The sequence below is a fragment of the Melozone crissalis genome, unplaced genomic scaffold (genome assembly GCF_028551555.1).
Source record: "Melozone crissalis strain CALT ecotype California unplaced genomic scaffold, PUWL_Pcris_2 ptg000006l_1, whole genome shotgun sequence".
In the NCBI taxonomy this organism is placed as follows: domain Eukaryota; kingdom Metazoa; phylum Chordata; class Aves; order Passeriformes; family Passerellidae; genus Melozone; species Melozone crissalis.
In genome coordinates this window covers 52,622,265-52,639,586 of record NW_026535784.1, presented here as the reverse complement: position 1 = coordinate 52,639,586, position 17,322 = coordinate 52,622,265, and the positions used below count along the sequence as shown (strand labels likewise).

The 17,322-nt window shown below is 38.9% G+C and overlaps 1 protein-coding gene across 2 annotated transcripts in view; it reads right to left on the bottom strand.

The window, feature by feature from the left end:
- The window catches only part of ARHGAP10 (Rho GTPase activating protein 10), a 138,766-nt gene that overhangs the window by 28,771 nt on the left and 92,673 nt on the right, over positions 1–17,322 (bottom strand). For both annotated transcript variants that reach the window (XR_008484389.1, XM_054295641.1), the window contains exon 19: positions 6,008–6,158. Coding sequence is in view for 1 of the 2 variants with exons in the window: in XM_054295641.1 (XP_054151616.1) it covers positions 6,008–6,158 (151 nt within the window). In the remaining variant the exon portion in view is untranslated. The remainder of the gene's footprint in view (positions 1–6,007; positions 6,159–17,322) is intronic.

Sequence of the window (17,322 nt, the reverse complement as noted above, 5' to 3'; positions counted from 1 at the left end):
TTAAAAGAAGAAAACAGAAAGTTAGAGAGAAAAAGAAGGGCAGATAGGACAAAAACTTCAGAATCTAACAGGCACACAAGAAGACATTTTTTTTCTGACTGAATCAAAAACACTGATAGAGTGGGAGCAAAACAAGAAGAGGAATATTTTCTAACTTGCATATCAGCCCTATAAAAAGTTCACCAGCTCTCCCTTGCAAGATCTCTACTATTCTTTGCACCAGTGAAGAGAAGCAAGAGCATGTGAGGAAACCCCTAATTCAGTGCAATGCATGTTCTCATCCATAGGAAGGTGACTGAAGAGCTGAAGTCCTTGCTCTACTTACACTCTTGTGTGCTGGGTGAAAGAATTTACTTTTACCAGTAGAGGTTGGCCAGGGCACAGCTGGCATGTAGTGAAGATATGTCAGTGACTTCCATGCCTGGGATTAATGGCTTTTAGCATGCCAAATTGGCCTTCTTACAGCATTATCTGCCCCTGTGTGTCTGTGTGCAGAAGGTAGAGAATTAAAGAGATGAAGGATTATTACAGGAGGTCAGAGATTTTTAATAATGTCTGGCCTCAAGGAAAGACTGATCCTGCTCCTTCTTTCAATTCAGATTCTAGTTTTAAGTCTATTCAAGCTCCCTTTCCCTGCCCCCTGACTCCTGTTGTATGCATGTGTGTGAACACATGGATGTGTTTACTTTGAACATTTCTGCAGCCTCTCGATTTCATACACTGAAAACAGACAAGCACTGGCAATGAAACTAAGGCAATTCTCACACCAGCCATGAAGATCTGATACACCTCATTCAATGAGATGTTAAAGTTAGGAGATGTTTACTACATCATGACACAAATTTGATTTTTGCTAGCAGCACAGCAAAAAGATTACTCACAGGGATAAAATGATCAGATAATGTATACTGTGCATGCAAAGTATGCACCAAATTTATTCTGTATCTCTTAAAAAAAAAAAAAAGAAAAAAAAAAAGAAAAAAAGTACCTTCTGTGGACCCAAAGCTCTCCAAGCAGAAGTCAACTCTGATAGGAAAACAGGACCCACAATTACATAGGAAAAAGCTTTACCTTCACTGGCAGTAGCTAAAAAATACTTTTAAGTTTGTATAGCACACAGCCTACTTGGAGCCATCAGGTGGGAAAAGCTGTGATGAATCACATAGAATTGCAGGAGCTACTCTTGCAGCAAGATGAAATACAAACTGTCTGAAATTCCACATGGCAAACAGCAGTCATCCTGATCTTCCCCTCATGACTAACATTGGTGCATTTATTTTGTGACAGCATAGCTGTGTTCTGCTCAGCTGTTAACAATAGCTTTGTAAGCAAGTGTTGCAGGGCCTTATGGCTTTTTGATATGCCTATGTAGCTGCTTTCCTTTCCATTTCCCCTACTACGTGCCAGGTTACAGAAACACTTCCAAGCAGCAAAGTCAGAAATAGAAAGAGTTCAAGGCCAGGTTTCACACCTGCAACCTTGCAGTTCTGGGCTGTTTCAGCCCTGAAGACCAGTCTCCTAAGTCCAAGGCTTCCTCTAACATCCAGGTTTTCTGTTCAGTAATTCCAAATGAAGTTAATGATTTTTTACTTGTGTTTGGGGCAGGAAGGGATGGGGGAGGAGCAGGGAGAGGGAATATTGCTATGTAGCCATTACACGCATCACATTTACTCTGATAAAGTAATTTAATTGAATGACAGAGTAATTCATGGAAATTAATTTATCACCCAAATTAAGACACTGTCTCACTCCAATCCCCACCAAAAAATCAAGACCAGCTACTTCTATTCAACACTAACATAACATTCATAACTGTGTCCTGAAATACTTCAAAGGGCAATATAAGTTAGCACAAAGTTTTGAAGGGTTAAGTAGCTGTTCTAATTTCTATTTCTTTTCAAATTCTGCAGAAGAATCTGTTTTCTAAATCACTATAAATATAGTATTTAATTTACAGCAGCAGCAGCAGGCTATCAAAAACACCCTGTATGATTGCAGAGTGAGGGGATAGGACACAAATGCCCTAAAAAAAGAACAATGCAGCCCTCCTTCAACACTAATGTGCTATGTCCACGTATGTGCCAAGGAGAAATTTTGGCACTCAGAGAGTATTCAAAGAGAATAAGGCATCAGCAGGCCCTGTGGTTTAAGATGTATATTCTGGTTCAGAAAACAAGTTGTTCTGTCATTGGAAAAAGTGCTACACATGACCCATTTCTTGACTCCAGGTGTGACTTATGCAACTTGTGCTGATTCTCTACTCATCCTGGATGGGCTGCATTACACAGCCTACCTTACACAGGACTTTTCTTCCCATATTGCTCTAACAGCCCTGCAAAACTGGTTTAATAATCTCTAAGTCTCTGGCATGGAAAAGACAAGAAAAAGAATGCATCAAACAAACAAAAGAAATCTCAAACCTGTTGCATTTGCTACGAGACAAGAAAGGTACATTAAAATTTAAATAAAATTGTAAGGGAACAAAATTTTAAATCTGCATTGCCCTCTAGGAGAAATGTAAACAGCAATCTCCTCTGATAGATGCTGACTGGCCAAATGGAAAATAAAGACCCTATGACATGTTTAGAATGGGATAAACAACTTCCAGTTCTAGCTAACAGTCTTTCCCTGTCTGCATAGAGAGACAGAGAGGCAATGAAAAGTTATTTGTACATAGCTGAGACTGTAAGTCACAGGAGTTTCTGCACTGCTATTCACTGTAAAGTTCATTCAGATAGTGAGGGGGAAAGAAGAAAGCAATTTCCATAGATTAAAAAAACCCAAACCAAACAAAATAAAAAAAAATTTAAAACCATTAAAAACCCAAAACCAAACCAAATCAAACAAACAAACCAAAATCAAAACCAACCCACCACTAAAAAACAAATCCCAAATCTTCATTTAGAAGGCCAAAAAACACGGGAAATGGTCTTAATGTAAATCTCAGACAAATCTGCATTTTGCTGAAATAAGAACTTTGGGTCTAGGCCACATATGAAAGTAACTCAGAGTTCCCCATTAGGTCCAGTTCTACTTAAGAAACTAGGATGTCAAAAAACTTCAGAGTGAAAATTTAGTACTTGGCTTACCACAGAGCAAAGAAGAAAGAAGTTGAAAGAAAACAGACAGCATCATCTGTGATACAAGTCGGTCTTTCAGGAAACAAAGATCCTCATGGTAGTAAATATAATCCTTGAATTGTTTGCAAATAGGTTTAATCATCTAATTGCCATGTACAAGGAAGGAAAATCTATGCACTATCAGAATTCAGTACAGCTAATTACTAGAAGGCAAAATAAAGATTTTTATCAAACGCAGTGTGTGTTCTTCAGCTATTATATCTATCAATATTTATATATCTTACAGCCCTTTCTGGGTGGTTGCTGCATACATTTTCTGTGCAGTCAAGAAGCTTCTCGGCTGCTAACGTGCTTTTAAAAAGAAACCTGGCCCGAACCCTGCATTTCCAATTCAAGCAGTGGATTCTGAAGCCTGTTAACTCCCTGGAGCAGCTGATAGCTAAAGACTTGTTTCCGCTTTTCTAACAATTTCCTGGTTTGCATAACAATCCTAAAAGAAACACACTCGAGAAGTTTTCCAGCACAGAGAGATTTTGTCTCCGACACAGTTCTAGTTTCAAGGCATCGAGAATATTTATATACAATTACCATAACTTTAGAGATATATTTGTCTACAAATATATTTACATATAAATATGTATCAGCTGCTTGTTTAAAACAAGATTATGATAATTTTGCCATATCCAGGAAATACAAAACACTGGCTTGTGCCTGGTGCTTAACTCATGCCATTGTGAATAAGGGGGGGTGGGGGGGAGGGAAGGGGTTTAATGTTTAATTTCCTGTTAAAAACACACACAGGATAAAATCTTCCAAAGAGCAGTTATAAAACATGCATTTGTTAGCCAAGAAACTAGGTAAATATGGAATGAAGCCCAGGCTCACTTCTATTCCTTCACCCCCTCTGCAAAGAAGAAAGCAACTGAAGGCCACAGAGTGTGTTTGGAGGCAGTGAGCTCTGCTCAGAACTAGATAATTCATGAGCCTGGCTGATGCACAGAGCCTGCAGCCACTGGGGCAGTGGCTCAGAGCGTGCAGTGACACAGCTGGGCTCCAGGCACTGCTTGTGCATGGCACACGTGCCCGAGAGTCATTGTCCCAACCACTGCCCACTGTCCTGACACAGCGGGCTGCTGAACAAGGAAAAGAGCCATCAGCATGTGGCCAGCAGCTACCAACAGCCTGAGGATCCTGCTACCTTTGGTAGAGGCTTTACAGACCACAGAGGGTATTTTTTCAGCAGTTACAAGGGGAAATGTTATTGCCAGATCCCACCAAAATTTCACCTGCAGCAGTTCAGCCTTCACTATGGTTTTAATATGAACCATGATGTACTAGGCTATTGTGCAGTTCAGCCCACTACAAATCCCAGACAAGCACCAAGGTTCTGCATGAAATAGAACTATTACAGCCTTTAACATCCCAGCTCTTTGCCAAGATGCCCAAATTAGACAAGAATATGGACTGCATTTTGGCAAAATAGAATCTTTATAACAGTCTTCAACAGTAACACTGTATTTTTGGCTCTCAGAATAAAAACAACCCACCAAGTGCTTTTTGTCTGCAGTGTTTGGGTCAAAGTCAACTCCTCAGTGTGCACCTTGCTCCATGGAGTTTGAGAAGCTGTGGTACTTCTTGGGTCCTGCTAGGATTCACATTCAAAATAAGATGTGAGCAGCTCTGAGAGTGGCTTCAGTCTGCCTTTGTTTTTCAGATGAGAATAAATTTATTATTGCAGATGTAGCTCAAGAGCTTTCTTAGCTTTTGGGAGCATATTATTCAAATTAACACATCTTAAGCTTTTTAAGCAGATACCCCTAAACATCTTCTAGTCAAGGCATTTAGTTTCACATTTGATGCAAGAAAAGAAAGACACAGACTTTGTATCTCTCTGGTGAATCAAATCCGATAGCAGGAAAGCTGAATTTCTTGTTGACTCTTTGCAAAACTGGCTTTGAAACTATAAACAGTCCTGAGTTTATTTCTAAAAGCTGCACTTAGCAGCTGTCATAGGTATTTGTGTTCTTGTCTTATGAAACCAATGACTGTTAACCACTAATTTAGTGACAGTTCACCAGTGAATCTCTTACTACTGCATGATTCCAAAACCTTTCTGTTTATTTTCACTTGTTGTAACTGGACTTTGTGCCCTGATCCCATGGATCTTCATATGAAAAGACAATTGGCAAAAAACATTAGGAGAGAGAAAAGGAATAGGGTGGAGGAAAACTGTAACACAAAATGAGCCCTGACTTGCCTCCTCAGTACTGTACATACCCCCGAGCAACAAAATTTCAGGAAAATGATTTTGGTTCTGGCCAACAGTCAGAATACATAAGATGTTATTATACACCCTTTGCCTCACTGTATGTTGCTACTGCAGACTCCACGCAAAAGGAAGACTCTTCTTTTTTTTTTTTCCATTGCTTTTCAGTGGTAAGGCAAGTTGACAAGTATTTACTGCTAGTTACAGCAAGGTATTAAAGATTCAAGTGAAGTAGTGGTATTCTCCAGTGCAGTGGTGACCTGAGCCTTTAATCCAGATGAATTTAACTGTAAAGTGCATTAGCTCTTCTCACAAAAGATTTGCTTTAATTTTAGTTCTCTCTCCATTTATCTTATGGCTATGTAATCTTCAATAGAGGTCAAAGAGATTTCCCCAAAGAAACAGGAGCTGCTTCTTTTTTAGAGGAGAAAAGCATATTTAAAACAGTCTGTCCTACTTTTAACCATAAGTCACAGGACAGTACTCCCTGCTGTCCTCTCTCTGCAGCTCTCCTTGCTTCTTTGCATGTTCCAAAGCAATTAAAGCAGCGTGCATGTGCATCCACACATGTATACAAATGAAACATGAAATGAAAACACCTCCTGGAGATAGGATACACAGCCCATCTGATGCAGGACTGAAATTATTACTAACATCTTACCATCATCCAACTCCAGGCAGAGATTGTAAACAGCCAGAGGCCTCTTAATACGCTGTCCTTGTCTTCTTGACTGCCTTGGTGGGGCATTTGGAGGAGATACTGACATAGAGATTGGCTCAGGGAAAGTAGCATCAGGCAGGGTTTTGAAAATCTGCAATCAAGAACACAAAGGGTGTTAATTATTTATCATGACGAGCAACCTGTGCAATGCAACTGTAAACCATTATCAAACAACATTTGTTTTGGATTTCATTCAAAGCAGACAGGAGCCAAAAAAACCATTCCTTCAAGTTTGGGAGTATGCCGTGGGTTTTTAATGAGTGCTTTAAAAATAAATAAATAAATAAATAAATAGATAAATATAATATGGAAATAACCAATAGCACCGTCTACCCATTAACCAAGCTGCCAATCAATTAATTCAAACACAAAACATATGCAGCCACACTTACCAGCTAGGATGGAGGGAAAGGAGAAAATGAAAGATACTAACTTAGGAACCAGTAACCAAAATGCTTTATAGCTTTAGCTAGAACCTGTTATGTTTCCAGAATACCCATTTTAATTTTCAAAGCTTGCAATAGCATTATATCAGCCATTTTAATTAAAGAAACACCACACTCTTGAAGAAAGCAAGGGGAAAACTTTGTGGGCAGGGGTTTTTAATGAGAAATACCATAGTAACAAACCACGTGAGAATTTATTCTGTTAACTATTACATATTGAGACAATTTTACATTAAATACTGACATTCACAAAGATGCATATAAAAAGGATTGCATTTGCTGTCATCCTTTTATCTCTTGAGTCACGACCATCAGCATATCCCCACTCCACACAGAACACCATGTCATTTTTCTCTGAATTAACCAACAACAGATTCACTGCACCTGATAGCTGTCACACAAAGGGGACAGTCCAACAGTGCTGATTTACTACTATAAATTATCAGTGTGCTGGCATGCAATTTACCAGCAGCTTTCTACAAGTGATCATGGCATGGAAAAATTGGCTTCATATGTATTTCAGCAAAGACAAAGCAGCAGATAAAGAAAAACACAAACAGGAGCTGTGTCAGAAAACTCCTGTGTCTGTACAGCACCTCACAGCAATGCAACACAGTGATATAACAAGATGTAATGAAACAGTGTATGATGTTCCTGTGCTCTGCAACTTTATAATATTTACTACAAGGACAAGTGGGAGAGGACAGCTGTAATCAATATTTAAGGGGAAGCTTTCTATAAAGTAGAAATTCATGCAGAAACTATAAAGGGACAACACAGATAACACATTTCTGGATAATAACAGCATGTGTCAGGTGCAGTGTGACACTAAAAGCCAGACAGGTGAGAAATAATGCCATAAGCATCCTGTAGTAAGGCACTCAAAATACCATGTTAAAAGTACCAGAGACCCTAAATGCCATCGTATCCTGGCCTGCTAACCCTGAATATTAACGTGTGGGAAGAAGATGACCCAAGATGCCAGGTATGCATTGACTTACAGACATGTAATCATCACTTTTGTATTGGCAGATAAAAGACTGCTGGTACAAAATAATCAAGAAAGGATATATTCAATGAAAACAGTGAAGAAATTACCATATTCCCAAAACTGGGAAGCAGTGCATGTACGGTGTGCACAGGAAAGCTTCAGTGGAAACATTACTTTCCTTTCCAGTAAGTGAATGTTGCCATGGGGGAGGTAAAAATGCTCTAATTGGAAGTTCCCCCTCCCAGCATTAGGAAAACTGTCTCCCCCTCCTTCACATGCCTACAAACAAGGGACTACGAGAGAGAGCCAAGACAGCGCCTCTCTAAAAACAAAATGTTTACAAAGAAGAGAGGAAACTGTCCAACCTGGTTCTCCCAGCACAGACACAGCAGCACTCTCAGGCAGTGACAAGGCTCTAGTTGTGCTCAGAGTTCTAAAGCCATTTCTTAAAACATGATGCAATACATAATAGTGAAATCTGATGTGCACCTCCATGGCACTTGGCTAACAGTACCACACTGCCCCCTTATGTGTAAATACAGGGCTAGATTGAGCAGGTTTAGGGATAAATACTTGCTTCTGAAACATTCAAAGGTACCAAAACTTGAAATGCCATCTTTTCCATGGACTAAGCATTGCATTTGGGCTCCCTGGCAAACAACTCTCTGCCAAGAGGTTTCAGCATGTTATTTGCTATGCCACATTCCACAGCTGTGTTTATTTCTACAGCCTTATCCACAGATCTCTGCTGAAATTAGTGGTGGTGAGAGGAACAAGTATTTCCCAGGGATACTTCATAAGAGATGAGCTTTCTTGTGTGCTTCTAGGTGGCTTACAGAGGTGGCTGAGAATTTCTTCAGTGTTTCTTACTAGTCTCCCACAAATATTGTAATATACTCTTTTAAAACTATTATCATGAGAAATTAGGAGTCACAAAGGCAAAAGACAAAAAGACTTTTTGCTCTTTAAAGCAGTTCATAGCTGTGTTCATCCCTACTTTGGTATCATTTTAGGCCTTTTTATTAGGAAAACAAAATCCAGCCCAGTCCTAACTAGACATTTTTCAGCAGCAGCAGCGTCTTTCCGTTGTAGGCCAAAGACTCAGATCATACTACAGTTTTGCTAAGGAGAGCATCTGAAAAGCAAGCAGAACATCAACCTCCACCTTCAGAAGTGCACATACAGCACTCAGCTTATCTTTCTTGCTTTATTTTCACTTAAATAGACAAATGCGTTTCATCATGGTTTGGATATTTGTCTGCTGCACTGACAGAAGCACTGCTAGGTCTGCCTGAGAATTGAGGGGATGGAGAGCTGCTTTATTTAAGCTGTGGGGAGAAATGCTGGTTTTGGTTTTATTCAAATTTGCTTCTAATCTTTTAACCATTTAAACATCACTGAAGATAAATGTTTCATGGCTAATAAAAGGTGCCAGCTGTGAGTGACCTGTTGTCAGAAGCCCAATGCATGCACACAGAGGACTGAATTCAACATCACACACACACGATATGAGCACCTGAAATGGCCCCAGCAGCGCTGAGTGCTGGCTGACTTGCACAAAAGCACATCCTGGGACCACAGGTGAGCAAGTTTAGGAGTGCTGTCCTGCACTACAAGCAGCTGCTATCAGATGCATGGCAAGGCAATCACACATATCCAGCTGGAGGGAAATTCTCCCAAGGAAGAACAGATTGGAATGTGCTATTTAAGAGATGATTGCTTTGCTGTTCAAAAAACCACACCCCCTGAAGGTCAGATCTACCACTATCACTCATCTGGACTGCAGAAGTCACCACAGCTTGGACTAATTCCTGTAATAAAGACAAGAGCAAGGTGTGCTCATTGAATTACATCATTCTAGAAGCGATAAAAATATACTAAGCCAACCTCAAAGTTTAAAAATTTCACAGTCACCTCCAGTGTTAACACGGTTTTTGACACTGTGGTCAAACTGCATGAGATTTATAGACTGTCAGTTCTCTACAATTTAGTTCTCAAAAGCTCTGGCATCCTGCTATTGACCTACCTGGGAGTAAACTCTGAAGCTAAATGTAACAATTTACACTTGGGAGAAGACTAATATACGTAGCACTCAAAATTTTAATCCAGCAACAAATCCCTCTGTTAGTCAGTCCCAGTTAGTCCACTACTGTAAATGCTTCTCTAGGTCTGATCTTATATGAAAGTAAAATTTCAAAGTGCACACCGAATGAACCAGAGGATGAATCTCGGAACCTGCAGCGTAAATGTTACAACAGAAAAGATGAAACTCTGGTGGATCAATTTAAAACTCTGGTAAGTCTGACCTATTTCTCTCTCTATGTAGGAGTATAAAATGGATGCTTTACAAGCCTAAACAAACCACAAACCATCTTGGGCATACAGCACTAATAACAGCTCTGTCTAGAGCAGTGAGCCCAACATCATCCCTACACAGAACCATTCCAATTCCTAAATCTGTGTCCCACAGTGTCTGTGGCAGCATTTCTTCAGAGTAATGAGCCAAATTCAACATATTATCGTACTGTACTGTACCAGCAGATCCACATGGCAGCAGCCCAAGCTATTTTGCCAGATTCCCTTTAATCTGCAACAACAATGTTGGACTCTAGATCCTGAGCTCTTACAAGAGCTGATTTTAGATACTGAGAAAACCCACGGCTGGGAGGATTCACCTTGGCCTAGTCCACAAGTTTATGACTAGATGTATAGCTGTACATGGAAATGTAGATTAGATTCTGCTGCTACAAGAGAATACTGATCTGTTCGTTCTGGTCTCAAGCAGAACTAATTAATGAATTTCAGTATGTTTGCCAGGAATTACTTGAGGAAAAGACCCAGACATCAGGTCATCTCTGTCTGCTTTGTTTCACTGGGGTAATTAAAATTTCCTCTAAAAATCAGTGGGAAGCAAACAGCAAGGACAGCGTGGGGTGAAAAAGAGGGGAGAAAAAACTGGAGGTTTAGTAATAGAACTGAAGATAAACTTTTAAGAAATCAGTGAGATTTCTTATAAGAAAGCAGTGCCATGGTTTTGTTTCAAGAAAAAACCCCTATCACTCTCATAACACCAAGCATCCAGAACATGCATCTTGGAATACACAAAGACAAACCAGAGCACCAAAAGTCACTGTGCAATGCAAAGGAAGCTAGAACAAGCAAGGTTATTCCAAATTCTTTGGAATTCCACTAGTGGGATAGGCTTCACTGCTACATTAATATGTTGTGGAGAAGCGTATTTCTCATTATAAGAACAACATACATTTCTATTTGGGCAATTCCCCTACAATTCCAATTTGATTTGCCATTGTTAAATAAAAGATACAAACACAGACACTTCCACTAATGTTCATTGAATACTATAAAACATAATCTAGCTGTGGCACATGTACTGCTCTCCCCTTACACATTTTATCCCTAAGGTACTCCCTGCATTTCCATGACAACTGGCTATCATACATGCTGATCAAAGAATATTTTATACAGTAGCAGTTAATGGGATAGTGCAAGAGGAGCTTATCACCATGGTCCTTCCTTGACTTAGCTTCGTTTCAATGTAAGGCAAGCCCAATTCAGGTTAAACCCAGCAATCTGCACAAAACCAAAAATCATATATTTTTATTAGAGACAAAAAACACTAAAAAATGGCAACTGTGTTTGTGGTTCACAGTGTGCTGCTACTCAGAATAATTTTCCAAAATTTTTTCCTCTTATGACAATGACGACAGTGGCCATACCCTGCTTTTTGCCATTTTCTGAAACCAAAGCAATGATGTCTTTTATGTCCAATTACAATTTTACTGTAGATATAAGAATTTCAGAAATTGCAAGGTGAAAACAAGCATCCCAAAACACAACTACAATAGTTCAGCCACTAATTATAACCACTAACCACTAATTGCACACTAATTGTAATCCATTTTTTAACAGCAAAAACCACATTCAATAAAATGAAAAGTTCTAGGGTTTTTATTCCCTATTTGAAGGGATTACAGAAACTAATTGGAGTTATTAAAAGTTTAATCATAAAAGAAGTTACAAAATATCAATTTCTAGAGTGTAAGGACAAAAGTTTTATTTCAAAACTGATTTCTGCACCAATTCTAATAATTTTATAGAACTTCCAGAGCACTGAAATCTTTTTTTAAAAATATCCTTTGTTATTGTAGTTTCTTACTAGTTCATATTTTTACTTTTCTATGGACAATGTTAGATCAACATGTTACATTCCTGGTTTTAGTCAAAATATCTATTTCTTTTTCATGTTCACAAACACAATTCAATAAAGGAATTCTTGATATCGAAACAGAATATGTGTTCAGTGTACAAAATGTGATTAAAGTTGATTACTTCTACAATTCATATTCAGTATCTTTTAAAAGTTTACAAATTCTCCAAGAAAAATTATCAACAACTTCATCAGAATTCTTAAATAACTTACCTCCCAAATGTTACTATCATGTCCACTCCAATGTGGCCTGCCTCAAATTAGCTATCCTGTCTTTTGCACTTCAGCACTTGCATACTGTGAAGTATGATTTGCTGTGCACTGCTTTCTGAGAGAGTGCACAAGGTGCAGGTTTTCTGAGGCTTTGGAGGCTTGAATTCAGCTACAAACCACAAAATACATTTATATACTATTCACAACCATTATACTGGGGGATGGGAGGTAGAATCAGATCTAGTGCTGAAAACTACCTGTAGCTCAGTCTCTAGAGGGCCACCAACCAGAGCCCATCAATAATGCCCTTGGTGCTGCCTGGCACACACTGTTGAATTGCAGTGCAACAGTATGCAGCCTGGAAAGGAACCAGGTGTAAGTCAAAACAAGAAACAGGAATCATCCCTGGCTGTGAGCCAAACCACAAAGCTCTCTAAATAAATAAATTAAACTTGAATCCATCCAAGGCAGTCTTTTCTTCATTGCAGAGATATCATTTGCTGAGCCCATCTGCCTGGCAGCCGGACCACCCCTAACTAAATGAAACATTGTTTATAGGGATTTGTGGACACTCTGAGCCTCAATCTCCTTCTGACTGGAGTATCTGCTATCTCCTCTTCTTATACAAAAACAACTAGAGATCTATACAAACTGCAAACTACAAGAGTGACAAAGAACCCAGGAAGTTTCAGACAGACCTGATGTATCAGTAGACTCTAATAATTAGTCACTCATCTGCCCTGATTGCCTTGAACTACATAGTTCAAGTTTTGGGATGAAAGGAAGAACCTAAAAGGCCTGCAAACACAACATTACAGTCTACAGGAAAGCCACAAAGGAGGGGGAAAAAAAAAGAAAACCATACCAAGGTTAAGAACGCACGTCCTTTGATGGCTGGCGAATTCTGAGTTTGTTGAGTCAGCCTTTCTAAAAGTAGCACTCCTCATACAAAGACTGCAGCTCCACCGTATCACATCACACTCCACCTTTAACAATTCATGAGAAGAACACTCCTGCTGCAGCCCATTCACTGCTATCAACCACTCCATTTCAGCCATCGAGGGAAATGAGAGAGTTAACCACATACCAGGCTGGGAATACCTCCACATTTGCCCACTGCACCAGCAGGAACAGCAGTTTCACCTTCTCTTCTGTGCTCACCTACTCTAACTCACATCAAGGAGATTGTTCTAAAAAGGTTACCTTTCCCTGTTGCACATAATAGCTATGTATATCTTGTTTAGATACAGGAACTACTTAAAATAGCAGAGAAATGCCCCAAAAATTAAAAGATTGAATAGTCAATCTAATTACCTTGATTTCTAAAACATTACACACTTCTCAAAAGAAATTAATGCAGAAGGAGAATGTTTGCATGTATTTTCTTTTACAAAGAGTGTGAGAAGTCCTAAGAAGATGAAAGATGGCACTTGGAAACCTAAGTCAAGACCCAGCAAAAACAACAACTATGGCCAAACACAGCACAGGTATCTCCCCTTCATTTGCAATAAATATATATATGTAAAAACATATATATACATGGGCATATACACACAAGACCACCATTCCATATCTATATATATATACATCTAGTTTACTGCAGATTTTATGAACAGATAATTGAGTATAAAAACCCACATTTTACCCCCTACCGCACTGTCACCAAGCAAATCATCAGAATGAAATTACAAGATCTTCAAGATTATTGCAAATGACATAGTTCCAACTGCAGCCAACCTTGCAGCCTCACCAGCATTTTCTTTTTCACAGATATCCTTGCTGCCATTACAAGGATTTATACCATTATTGCTTTTTCAAGTATTTTTTGCTCATTGTTTTTGTTAAAATACATTTTTTACCTTGCATTATGACTATAGGCTCTTTGGAGATAAAGAACACACTGTCCTACTGTATGCCTAAATGAAATATTGATGCCTTATTAGTGCAAGAAGCATGCACTTGAAAATATTGGAAATAAAAGTATTATCAGCTGACTGCCACGTATTTTTAGTAAAAAATATTTAATGGTTTGAAATACACTAGCCCTTCTGGAAAGACAAAAGCTTTCTAGAATTCCAAAGAGTACATGCAAAACACATTATGTCACACAGTTTCTGCATAAGAATTTACTTTTTAAACTTTTCAGAAGCACAACAACTTTTCCCCTCTTCAAGTCCCTTGCAATATTTTACAGAATATTTTCTTTTACTAACAAGATTTTATTTAAGAACATCCATTTTGGCAGTCTCCATAAGGACTTCTCCCTTGCTGCCTCCTCCATACATGCAAGCACAGCACCCTGACCATCAAGACTGAATCAAATATTAGTCACTTGAATTCCACTCCACCATCCTTTCCCTTTACTTACTTAGGAATATTGCTTGTGGGCAGCACAAGATGACATCTTTATCACTTTGAAATTTTGCATGAAGTCAAGGAAGGTTCCCCCAAATTAACTGTAAATAAGGTAGGCAAATCAAGAAGTCAGAAATCTATATACTATTTCTATGCACCATGTGTTTGTAGCACAGCATCTCAGCAGGTCTCTTCGACCCCTGAGATCATGACTTTTGTTTTGATTTTATTATTAATATAATATGATTTCTCACAGTGCATGTTCTGTTTCTTTTGGACCAGTCTAGAAGCATACCAATCCAAGTATTGATCCAGACTGCCTCTAATATCATCAACTGCAGTCACAAACGTGAGTAGAGACTTGATATTCAGTCTTCTTATTATTCATAGACCACATTTAGAAAACTGGAGTCTTTTAAACAACAAAAAATTATTTGCAGTCCATTAACCACCACATGTATGTGTCTTACATGGAAGGGCTTTATGCTATCTACAGGGCAGAGAAAGGATTTAAAGAGTTTGCTCACTCTGCAGTGGAACAAAAGAGCTGCTCTGATTCCTACTAGAACTTCTTTGTTGTGTCTGTTGCCCTTCCTGCTTGAGACTCAGCCAATGATTAAGACATGTAATTAGAATTAAGTTCACAAAGTTTCAATGACACTTCTGATTAGTTACATGCTTCAAGTTCAGCACGTGCTGAATACCCTCCTGAATACCCTTATGTGTTTTTACCACAAACTCTGTGCTAATGGAGATATTTTCATGTCATTTTTCCCCCCCTCTAAGTCCAACGTTTGTTGACTTGAGAAACATTCACCTTGTGGAGGTTTCAAATTGCTGCACCACAGCGAACCACCATAATTATACTGCATTGCTTCTTGGTCCTGCTTTGCAGCCAAAGGCAATGCAACAGGAAAGCTGAAACAAACCCTCTTCAGTAACTCTCATGTGTCCCTTCAAAAGATCTGCTCTGTTGCCAAAAAAGTCTTAAGTTTTTGTGGCGGCGTGGCATTCCACCCTGAAAAGCATTTACCTGCAACAGAGCTGCTGGATTGTCCAGGGGACACTGTGCTGCTTCATGCTCTAAAACAAACTGACTTCACCCGCTTCCATTCCTTCTGTCTGACGAATATTGCATGCATTATGCACTGTAATACGTTTTAAGACTAGATTTTTCAAGGATTATTACATGAAGTTGATGTTGGCTTAAGAGCTCAGTAGTATTAAATTCTTCTCTTCCTTTTCTAGTTTAAAAAAGAAATCATGAAAGCACCCAAAGTATGAAAAAAAAAAAGTATTTCATTAAAAAGATTCCCCTTAAAACTATTTTCAACATATCAAAGCTAAGCCAAAGACATTTTGTCTAAAATATGTAAAATCTTTCCCCTTTATAGAAAGATTGATAGAGAAATGGTATCTGCCTTATATATAGGAAATACTGAGCTTTTCAGCTTGAGTGTCTTTGAGATAATTTTGCCCATAGGTTATTTGAATTTGAGAAAAAGGTATCTTTTACAAAGCCTATTCCCTTTCCTCAGATTCTGGTCTTCCAGTCTCCAGAAGGAACTTCTAGATCTAGCCCCTCGCTTTTTTCCTTCTAATTTTCTTTCATTGTAATCTTAATCTTCTTTCTGTTTTTATAATCTTGCTATTTGTACTCACTATTCTTTCCTCCCCCATATGCTGGTTTAAATATTCCAGTCCCACTGAGATTTTTATTCCAACCTCCTCCCTCATCTTTTTTCATTTCTTAGGCTTTTTTTTATCCTGGTGCCTTTTTTTTCCTTCTTAAAATAATATTCAGGGAATTGAGAAACCAAAATGGTTCACATTAGCACTGAGGCATCTCTAAATGGCAAATAAACAAGCCCTTTGAATAGTGACATTCACTCCAACAACATACTCTACAAACACTATAACAAACAGCAAGATAAATGTGCGTGCTCCTCATGCTGCCGTGGCATGATGGACCAACCTTCTTCCTCACTTCCTCACAAGTCAGAGAAAAGACCAGAAGAGCTAAAATGTCCAAAATTTCCAATCTGTTAAGCCCATGGGAAGAAAAACTAATTGAAACCCTAGAAACTCATTTGGAGGAGGCAAAGAAGAGAAATCAAAACCTTTTCTTTGGGCCAAGTTGACTAAGACTTGTCATTAGAAGATTACCTAAAGGCCAAGATTGCTCCAGGCACTGTACAAGCACAGCTGAAGTCAGCTCCTGAGCTTGGTACCTCAAAGCAAAATAAACATAATGATGAGACACAAACATGAATTCCTTGATGCTTCTTTAGTGAAGGGAAAAATACAGGACACAAAATCTGGCTATCCTTCCCCCATCTGGCTGTCCTTTCCCTGTAGCCATAGGACAGAAGCAAAAGCAAGACATTTTATGGGTCTAATTATCCTCTGGATTGTCCTTGCTTCCACAGCAGGTGGTTCTGACAGTCCTGAGTAAAATATCTCAGCTGGGGTCTAGATTTTGTCTTTTTCTTTCAAAGCAGAGATCTGCTTGTGCAGCTCACCCTCTAAGTGGGCACTGTGAAATACTCTGCCTGAGAGAGACCTGCCTGGAACTGACAAAAGCTAAACAATTCCCTCCCTGATGCTCTTCTATCCCTTCCTACTCTTAATTATCGTGCAATTCTAATGCCATTTAAGCAACACATCAGGCTGTATGGTCTGGCTTCAGTGTTCCAATCTCAGCATTTTGCAAAACATCCCCTCCTCAACACACTGTAATTGGTTCACAGACATGAACTGGATGTACATATGCAGCCTGTAAACAAGGTGGAAGTGGCACTGACTGGTTTCTAGCCAGGAGGATGTACATATCAACAAAACTTAACAAAAAAAAAAAAAAAACCCAACAAAAAAACAATACAAGCTTATTTACTAAGCATGATACTCTTATCTTAGGGCAAGTCATTGTGTTCAGGTCTCCACACATTCATTGCACAGAAATTCTCTAATTAGAACAAAAAGTGATGATACTGGAATGACTGCACCAGGATTTCAATGCCAG